Source organism: Chroicocephalus ridibundus, chromosome Z (genome assembly GCF_963924245.1).
Source record: "Chroicocephalus ridibundus chromosome Z, bChrRid1.1, whole genome shotgun sequence".
NCBI classification, from domain to species: Eukaryota; Metazoa; Chordata; class Aves; order Charadriiformes; family Laridae; genus Chroicocephalus; species Chroicocephalus ridibundus.
This window is the reverse complement of record NC_086316.1, coordinates 56132943-56142665: the sequence shown is the minus strand read 5'-3', so window position 1 is coordinate 56142665 and position 9723 is coordinate 56132943. Positions and strand designations below refer to the sequence as shown.

The window sequence follows — 9723 nt, the reverse complement described above, 5'->3', positions numbered from 1 at the left end:
TACTTAACAGTTACATAAATTACACAAATTCTATCATTTCTAATTGGCTTAGCTCTAAATGTTTCATTACAATAATCCCTCCTACCTGCGGTTTCGCTACATGCTAGAAGCTACAGTTTTGGAATGTGCTAAAAGCTACAGTGATAACTTGTTGCCTACTCCCTACTTCTTCAAGGTTATTTATCTCAGACCTGCAAGGCCAGTTGTTCCCTGGCTCCTCAGATTTATTTGTCTCAGGTCTGCAAGGTCGGCATACCCTCGAATTTCTTGCATACTTGTACTTTTCTGCTAGCCGCCCCCAACATCTCCCCCTTTTTTGTTTCTTCAAAGGCAGAACCGAGGCACGGGTTTAAAGGTCATCATACTCAGTGAGCTGGACAGAACTAACACTAGCGTAAATCTTCGGAATATCGCCGTTTTGAATAAACCATGTATGTCGAACAACTTTAGTCACCATAGACCTAACACAGGAAAGAGCACAGCTTAGAATCAAAAGGCCTACCAATATAATAACTGAGTACAGCAGATTGTACCAGGCTCCTAAGCCAGCCCTTTAGCCCAAACCAATCACCCAAAGTACCCAATCCGAAGAAGTCCGTATCAGATTGCACCTTTTGTGAATGCGCAAGGAGTTGTGTAATTTGCTTATGTATCGAAGAAGAGTGGTCCTCTAAGTCCATGCAGCACATTCCGTCAAAATCCTCACAGCCATGTCCATGGGCTAGTAGCAAGAAGTCAATAGCGGCTCTGTTTTGCAGGACTGCATGTTGTACCGTAGACAAGTCTTCAGCCATCTCAGATAGTATGCGGCTGGTAGCATTTGCTTGCTTAACAACCCAACAGGCAATTGCATCTAAGTTTCTGTGGGCTCTCGCTGCTGCCACCCCAGGGGTAAATAGCGAGGCGAAAAAAACCTCCCAGCGATTCCATAGCTTAACATTATCGTCACAGGTATTATCTAATGCTTGTATTGTGTCACGAGTAAAACGTAACCGCTGTTTTGGGCTTGGATGATAGTGAGGAGTGCCAAGACTAAGCTGTCCAATAGTACACGGGCCTCCTCTAGGGTTAGAAGGGATCCCAGACCAAGCTCTATTTCCGCACCCTGCTCCTCGGGAGAGGGGCTACCCCTCTGGGAGGAAACAGGCAGAGCCCTGTTTTGCACTGCCTCCATGCCACGAGAGCCGAGGCCCTGGCCAGGAGACAGCCTTTGGGCAGCCCACCGGGAGACATCCCCGCCGTGCTGAGACCGAAACAGCAGCAGGCGCAGCAGGGCAGCACAACTGCTTCTCACCTCGACTGCCCCCGGCCCCCATAGCACCAACCTGCCCCTGGGCAGGCGTCTCAGAGGCCTGGCGGTCTACGGGGAGAGGGGAGCAGCTGCCCTCCTCCACAGCCCCCACCTCTTCCCAGGGCCTCTGCAGCACAAGGGCCAGAGCCCTCTCTGAAACAGCCCCCACGGCTTCTCTCCCTCACCACAGACCCACCAGGACGCAGCAGCAGCAGCAGCAGCAGCAGCAGCAGCAGCACGGGGCCGGGGGTCCCAGCGAGGCGAGGGCTGGGCTCTCGCGTGGCTCTGCCAGAGGCGGCTCAGAACCCTGCACCGTGGTTGCAGCAGGGGCCCACAAACGGCTTGTGCTGGAGAGCAGCAGGAACTTGCGGGTTCCAGTCGGAGCAGTTTCCAAGGGCCGAGCCAGAGGAATCATACAATCATACAATCATAGAATCATAGGGTTGGAAGGGACCTCTGGAGATCATCAGGTCCCACCCGCCTGCCAGAGCAGGGTCGTCTTAGAGCAGGTTGCCCAGGATCGTGTCCAGGTGAGTTTTGAATGTCTCCAGAGATGGAGACTCCACCGCCTCCCTGGGCAGCCTGTTCCTGTGCTTTGGCACCCTCGGGGTAAAGAAGTTCCTCCTCACGTTTCGGTGGAACTTCCTATGGTCAAGTTTGTGCCCGTGACCTCTTGTCCTGCCGCTGGGCACCACTGAAAAGAGCCTGGCCCCATCCTCCTGACACCCACCCTTGAAGTATTTAGAAGTGTTGATAAGGTCCCTGCTCAGCCGTCTTTTTTGCAGACTGAAGAGACCCAAATCCCTCAGCCTTTCCTCATAAGAGAGGTGCTCCAGTCCCCTAATCCTCCTGGTAGCCCTTTGCTGCACCCTCTCCAGCAGTTCCCTGTCCCTCTTGAACCGGGGAGCCCAGAACTGGACACAGTACTCCAGGTGCGGCCTCACCAGGGCAGAGTAGCGGGGGAGGATGACCTCCCTCCACCTGCTGGCCACAGGAAGCAGGGCGGGAGGAGAGAGGGGAAGAAAATGGGTGGCGTGGAGCAGGCTGTGGGGAGAGGTGTGCCAAGAGATCAGGGCTGTCTCGCCGGAGAGATGTGTTAGTGTTTCTTTTCTTCCTATATGAGAAGCAGGAGTTCATAGGTTGCTCACAGGCAAGTCCATTAGATGCGGAGAAATTCCCCGAATCAAGAGGTTGGTTTGGGTTTGTGACAGATGCCCGTGGACAGTATGGCCAGACACTAGACGCGACCTGTCCTGGGACTGGAGCAATAACTGCAGGGGCTGTGATACTGCGGCAGGAGCCCTTGTGCTGGAGCTTCAGACCCCTCAAGGGTCCCAGCCATGGCTGCACCCCATGTGGGCCCCCACTAGACCCAGTCCCCAGATGCACGGTGTCCCCTGAAGGGAATGGGGGGGGAGCTCATGAGCTCTGGGGATCCTGACCCCCAACGCTGCCAGGCTCCGACGACTCCTGCCTGGGGTGAGACGCAGGGACGGCCCTCGTGCCAAAGGATTTCATCAAGGACCTTAGGCAAGGAAAGGCTACGGGAGCGTCGTCTCCTTTTGCTCGGTTAGGAAACATCTCCTTGGTGGAGAGAAAGCGGAAAGCCTGAGGAAGGACTCGGCCTGCGAAAGGCAGAAGTTGGCACCTTTGAGGGGGCCTCTGAAACGACATTGCTCTGCACCAGACTAACGGCCGCATCCCTCTGCTCTGTTTCTCAGTTTTCTGCTTTAATTTTTATTGAGGGAAGAAGGTCTACACAGGTGTCTGGCCGACGGCCTTCCTTCCCACGATCTTCCCATGCACTTGCACTCGATAAATGCAGGTGTATCCTGGTTTTCCCCAGTTGCTCCGTATGCCAAGTTTCAGAAACCGAAAGCCTCTGGGAATCCCATTCTGCAAAGAAACCGTGGCAAAAAGCAGCGTTACTCCGGGGTGTAAAGAGTGAGAGCAGGCTCTGTGCGTCTTCCTCTGACCGCCCGGCCTCTGCCCCGGGCCCTTCTCCCCTCCCCTCCTCCCACGCAGGCGGCAAAGGACCCCTGTGCCCCTGCAGAGCAAACGCCCGGCCTCGGGGAGGTGGCGGGCAGCCGTGGAAACCTGCGGCTCGCTGGTGCCGGGGAAGCAGGGCCCAGGGAAAGTCCTGCTGCCAGGGCAAGGTGCTGGGCATCCGCCCTGCCACCGCCTGCCCGGCGGCTGCAGCTGGGGAGCTGCAGGGTCCAACACAGACATGGGGCTGATCTGCTCTTCCGTCTGCTTTTGCCTCCCTGACGGATGCCACTCTTCCCCCGCATCCCACCCATGTTCCTCTCGGCCACGGTCAGGCCCCTGTCCCAGCAGGGACCGTCTGCACTTCTTCTGCAAGCGGCTTGCTGGCCAACCGGCGTTGCTGCCCTGGCCTCTTGCCCAGACGCACACACTGTACCTGCAGAGGGAAGGTCTGATTTGGCCCTTTCTGCAAAGTGTAGGTGAATGTCCCCAGCAGAGTTTCTTGCTCGCCTTCCTCATCCAGTCCCTTGGAGATAAAGCACAGGGGAGGAAGTGAGTCGTGACCCGAGCACCAGGAAACACTCATGCCAGACCCGCGCCCGTCATCTGCACCCCACTCCTGCGGCTCCAGTGCGGTCTGGTGCAGGATGCGGTGGGGCTGAGTGTCCTCCTTGTGTGTTGCTCAGGGGCCCGGAGGTGCTGGGCCAAAAGGTGCTGAGGGAGCCTTAGGAGGGGTGATACCACCCGGCACGTCCCTTGAAATGTCCCCTCAGGGAACGGCAGAATCTCGGCAGATGCGCAGAGAGCAGCAAGTCCCCGTTAGAGCTTTTGCCCGCGGCCAGGTCCCAACCCCCAGTGCCCGGCAGAGACTTACAGAGACAGTGAAATCTCGGGGGGCACTGCTGACAGTCACCAGCGCAGAGGCCATCTTTGCGGTGTGCTGTATGGTTATGGCTATTGGTGTTATTTGTGTGGGCAACCGGATCAGCACCTCGCTCCAAGACCCTTGGAAAGGCCAGCAGTATCCCGGCAAAGCATCCGGCTGAAAGCAAGAGCACAGAATGTGAGGGTGTGATGGGAACACGACGACGTAGTAGAGCCCGTGTGCTCCCGTGGAGCCAGGAGCACAGGCGGCACTGCCCCTGTGGGCTGTGCTTGTGCTCGAAACGAATGGCGTGTTGGGAAGCGGACAGGAGCTCTGCAGCCAGCAGCTCCGCAGCCTCCCACCCCCTCCACTGCCCCCGCGGGAGAGGGACAATCAGAGCTGTGGCAGGGAAATGGCGTCCCGAAGGAGAAGTATCTTCACCCAGCAGGGACCAGGGAGGGTGGGCAGGAAGCTCAGCTCAGCGCAGCCCCTTTCTGAGGGCAACTGCTGTTTTCTAGGGAGCCAAGCCCTGTGGGAGACCTCAGGTGCCTGGCACCGCCCCGGTGCCGGGGCCTTGGGCAACGCCATTGGCCTGAGGGGAGATGCCCCAGGACTTGCCCCACACCTTCAAAGAGGCAAGAGAAGCAGCAATGACGGTTTCTGCTCCTGTACCTGCACAAAGGTGTCCTGGGGGGCTGGAGCACACAGGAACCAAAACACCCTGCAGAGTCCTGCAGAGCTGCTGGACGATCTCTGCAGGTCCATGGCAGCCCCTGAAGGGAGAAGAGCGCAGGTGACTGCAAAAGGCCCAGGCTCAGAGCACCTGGTGGTTGCAGGCAACTACTAAGGCTGCCTGCCAGCCCCACAGCCAGCAGCGCACGCTTGGAGGTGCCCCAGGAGAAGGAGGGGATCCCCGTGCCCCACGCCCCTCCCGGCTGCACAAAGAGAAGGTCTGCGGGTGCTGGGAGACAGCAAGCCCCCTGGGGAAGAGCTGCAGACCCAAGCCGAGGCCGCGCTGCGTGGACAGCCCGTCCGCTCGCTTTTGTTCCCCAGCAAAGCTCAGCGGAGAGGGAGAGGGCAGAAATGCTGCCAGGGGCACCAGCGAGGGGTCCGACGGCAGGGCTGGGCCCAGCTCTGCCACAGTCACGCTCTTGGGCGCCGTGGTTTCGTTCAATCTCCCTACGCTTTGTCGAGCAGAGTCTGCAGCGCAGCCTCCTTTTGGGAGCACTGAGCAGGAGTTCAGTGCGATGAGAGCCCTGCCTGCCTGCGTCCATCCGTACCTGCCTCTTTCAGAGCCCAGTCAGACATCTGCATGCTTGCAGACATTGCCTCTCTCATTAGCCGAACTTCCTGGAAAGACACATGGGAGCAGGGGAAATGACCACAGGTCCCTTGGCCAGGGCAAGGGGCTTTAGAGCGGAGAAGCTCGACCAGCAGCCCCTGGCAGGGGATGGCTGTGTGGGGTGAGCAGGAAAAGCCCACCAAGTGGCCCAGGAAGGGCCTTGCCCGTCCCAGCCCTCTTTCCCAAAGTGCAGCATCACCTCCTTGCTAGCATCGATCTCTGCAGCCAGGCGCCTGATCTCCTTCCTCAGGAGTTCCATTGCTGGGGATTGTTCCCTGCAGTCACCAGGAAAGCAGATCTCGTCAGAGCGCTGCCCAGCCCCTCCCAGAGCCTCCAAGCTCAGGGAGAGCAGAGAGAGGGGCGCTCGAGCCCCCTTTTCTTTCCCTGGTTTGTAAGCGCTTCCCTCCCCCTCCGGGTTGAGCCAAAGGCCCAGGCAGGAGCGAAAGGCATGAGCCCTGGGCACAGCGCAAGGGAAGGCAAATAGCACGGGCTCATCTGCCGCTAGCCCGCCAAAGGTGCTGCAGGTGAGGAGAGAGGAGAGGGCTCTTACCGTAGGGACCACAGGTTGGCTGATGCCTGCCCCAGCGGCACCTGAAAGAGAAAGGCTCTCCCTTTGAGTCCCCGAGCTGCCGGGGCTTTCCAGAGCCGGTGGCTCTAGGAAGGCACAGCAGAAGCTGCTGCTGGTTCTCTGGGTCACTGCCTGGAACCGGAGCGCTGGGCCATTTCCCCACCCACCGCCAGCAGGGCTCCTCCGTGGGCCTTTCCTGTCCCACAGCAGCAGTCACTGACCTGTGCCACATCCTCTGCCCCCTGCATCCACATGAGCTGCAGGATCCCGCAGCAGGAACCAACTGTAATTCACATGAGCAAGAGAGAGTTGTTTTAGGAGGGTTTCTGACAATGCTTGGAGTCCCGCGGTCTCCTCCCCCAGCACGGTGGCAAGAGGCTGGCTGGGGACATGGGGCAAGGGTGCAGAGAGAGGTTGCGGCTCCAAGAAGGGAGCCTCTCTCTCCTTGGGCCTCGGGGCTCTGCACAGCCCTGCTTCCCGGGCACGCTGGCCGCCCCACAGCTACGCCCCATTTCCCCTCCCCGCTCTGCGCGTAGGGAGCATCTTGGGAGCTCCCTGAGCTGCAGACGTGGGAGGCTGGAAAGGCCCCACTCGCTCCTCTCCCCACTATCTCCCTGTGAACTTAAGCTCACACTCCCTGCCTCTGTGCCTCCGCTGGCAGCAAAGACTCACCGAGAGCACCTATGATCATCACGAAGATTGCAAAGATCCCCTTCTTGCTCGAGGTGACGATCTCTTGCCTGAAAAAGAGGGAGTTCTGGCTTAGCAGTGGCCAAGGGCAGAGCCCTGCACGAGGGGACTTTCTCTTCCAAGCCAAGGAGCAGGAATTTTGGAGGAGCCAGGGTCTGCTGGTGGGGAGCACCGCCAGCCTCCCCCTGCTCGCCCTGACCCACTGTCACCCCTCGTCTCCGTGTCCCCACTGCGCACGTCTTGTACTCACAGGGTGGAGATGCCTGTGCCGAGGCATCTCTGGACGGCGTCCACAGCCGCTGGCAGACCGAAGACCAACCCTGGGCAAAGAAACCGCAGAAAAGCCTGAGGACCCTTCTTGAGGACACTGGTCCAAGGCGTGCCAGATCCCTGCAGGGAGGTGGGCGCCGGTCCTCCCTCCCTGGGGGCAGGGGCAGGGCCGTGGTTCTGCCCTGGAGAAGGGGGCAGCTGGGCGCAGCCTGGGAGTGGGGTACAAGGGCCGGGCAGGATCCCCTCGCAGGCAGGGCACTGCTGGCGTGCCTGGGCAGGGGGGCTGGCACGAGTCCCGGCCTACCCCGTGGTTAGTGCAGTATCCCACAAAGACACGGGCACGGTAGCCATCTCCGTCATGGTCACCGGGAGGCGAGGTGGCCCCAGGCCTCCCTCGGGGCAGGATGAGGCTGGGCGTGCAGGCCCGTGGCTCCCGGCCGAGCCAGGCAGGCTTGGTGCAAACACGGGGCGAAAGGCAGCACTGAACTTACGCTTCTTTTCTGCAGCCCTGCGGCGTGCGGGCCTGGGCCGTCTGGTGCCTGAGCCTCCTGAGATTTTACCTGGCTCTCCCGCAAGCTTAGGTGGCCTCCTTCAGCCGCAGGAGTGTTGTGTGTGTGCGGGCAGATCCCTCCTGGAGATAGCCGGGAGGAGAACGCCTGCCACAGGCACACAGGCAGCAGCACACCGCGAGACCACATCTTATGGCCCACGGTGCATGACCTCACAAAGCCTGTCCCCGCACGGTCTGAGGTCGTGGCTGTGATGTCAGAGGAGGAACTGCAGGAGGGGTGGGGGGGTGGAGAGAGACCCCGCTGCCCGCTTGGCCGCTGTGCTTTGCATTTGTGAGCAGACAGCGTTGAAAACACAGCAATGTTTCAGGTGGTGCTGGGCAGTGCCTGCAGAGCGCCAAGGCTTCCTCTGGTCCTCTCTGTGTGTCCCCGAGCGAGTGGGCTGAGGCTGGGCGAGAGGCTGGGAGGGGACACAGCACGGAGAGCCAAGCCAAAGGGACCCAAGGGCTGCTCCACGCCATGGATTGTCAAGCTCCGCAATAAATCCTGGGCCTTTGGTCTTTCCAACGCAGCCATTTCTTGGGGACTGGCTGGGCATCGGTGTGCTGGGGTCAACCCACCGCAGCCTGCGTCGAGAAAGGAGGGTGTTTGCTGTGTGCTTTATAGGCTCTCGGTGGACCAGGCAGGTTCCTGGGACGGGGGGGCACAGGCTGCCCCGAGGGCAGTGGGGATCTCGTGTGGTGGCACGGGGACATGGTGTGTAGCGAGCATGGCCCCCTGCCTTCCCCCTGCCTGGGCAGGGCCTGCCATGCCAGACGGGGGTGTCCCATGGAGCAAGGAGGGTTCGGTGGCTCAGGGTGACACGGGCTGGGGCTGCACGGGGCTTTGGCCCACTCAGCCCCTCTGGCTCCACATCATCATGGGGAGCTTCAGCCACCAAATTGGCCCCAGGGACATGCCAAGGGGCTGCTGCGCCCCTCCGTCCTCAACGGGACACACGAGCACCCAGGACACCCCAATGTCCCCTTCTGGGACAAGCCAGCTTGCAGGGCCTTGCCGGGCCATGATGAGAGTGAGCACCTCTAAGGACAAAGACGGAGCCCTGCTGTGCACTGTCTCCACGCCGTGCGAGCGAAGAGCCGGGGGAGCCGCCAGTGTGGAGGCCCTGTCCAGAAGACGGGCCTTGGGAAGCCTCTGGGCTTCCGTCCCTGCCACGGCCCCTCCACCGGCCACAGTCCCTCCACCGAGGGAGACCAGGGCTGTGGCCAGACCATAAGCAATGCTGAAGACCAACCTTGCTCAACGACACTGGAGAAAAGCCTGCGGACTGTTCTCTAGGTGGCCGGCCCTTCAGGGCGTATGCCAGACCCCTGCGGGAGGTGGCACTGGTCCTGTGCACTCCCTCCACAAAGCATGGGCAGGGGGCTGGGTTATGCCCTGGAGAGGGGGGCAGCCCTGCCACAGAGGGCCTGGCAGGTTCCCCTCGCAGGCAGGGCGCTGACGGCGTGCCTGGGCAGGGAGAACAGATGAGGCTTTGGCCTCTTGGCCTCTGCCGTACCGGTGTACCCTCTGGTTACTCCAGGATCCCACAAAGACGTGGACATGGTACCCAGCTCCACATGGGCACGTAGGGCAGGTGGCCCCAGGGCTCCCTCGGGGCTTGATGACGCTGGTTCTGCGGGGCCGTGGGTCCCGGCTAAGCCAAGCAGGCTTGGTACAGTCATGAGGAACATCGCTTCCTTTTCTCAGGCTGAACTCAACAGCACTCGGGCAGAGCTCAGACTCTCCTGCGCTCAAGGCAGGTTTCTAAGCCTCGCGGCTTTTACTATGCCTACAGCTCCTGACAGCTTCCCCCTCCGGAACAACCAGCCCTGCATTAGGCTCTGTGTGTCCTATCCACCAGCTGATGTCTCCAGGAGAGACTGTCTGCTGTCTGCTGCTCTCCTTCAGAGGGCTGTTAATGCCCCTTGTGCTCTTGGAGGAGCCCTTCTCCTCTTCATCTTGGGGAGAAACGAAGCTCTCCTCCAAGCCTATGCCCACTTGCTCCACTGCAGGAATGCTGCCTGCCCAGGGGTGGACACTCAGGCAACAGCCACCAAAATGTGGCCAAGGGAACACCTGCCATGAGCCAAGAGCCACCAGGACAGCACGAGCTCCTTCCAGGTGGGAGACAGTGGCTCACAGTGCTGTGGGGCTGGGCTT

At 60.2% G+C, this 9723-nt stretch overlaps 1 protein-coding gene across 1 annotated transcript; it reads right to left on the bottom strand.

Annotated features, from left to right (window-relative positions):
* Positions 1 to 1566: 1566 nt before the first annotated feature.
* On the bottom strand, positions 1567 to 9254 carry LOC134509065 (sperm-associated antigen 4 protein-like). The gene is made up of 11 exons (XM_063321534.1): positions 9080 to 9254; positions 6993 to 7062; positions 6725 to 6792; positions 6274 to 6335; positions 6035 to 6075; positions 5684 to 5759; positions 5423 to 5492; positions 4815 to 4915; positions 4152 to 4319; positions 3714 to 3803; positions 1567 to 3187 (listed from the first exon to the last, which is right to left on the bottom strand). Exons 1-11 carry the CDS (start codon positions 9252 to 9254, stop codon positions 3047 to 3049), a joined length of 1062 nt encoding a protein of 353 aa, XP_063177604.1. The 3' UTR covers positions 1567 to 3046.
* Positions 9255 to 9723: the final 469 nt, after the last annotated feature.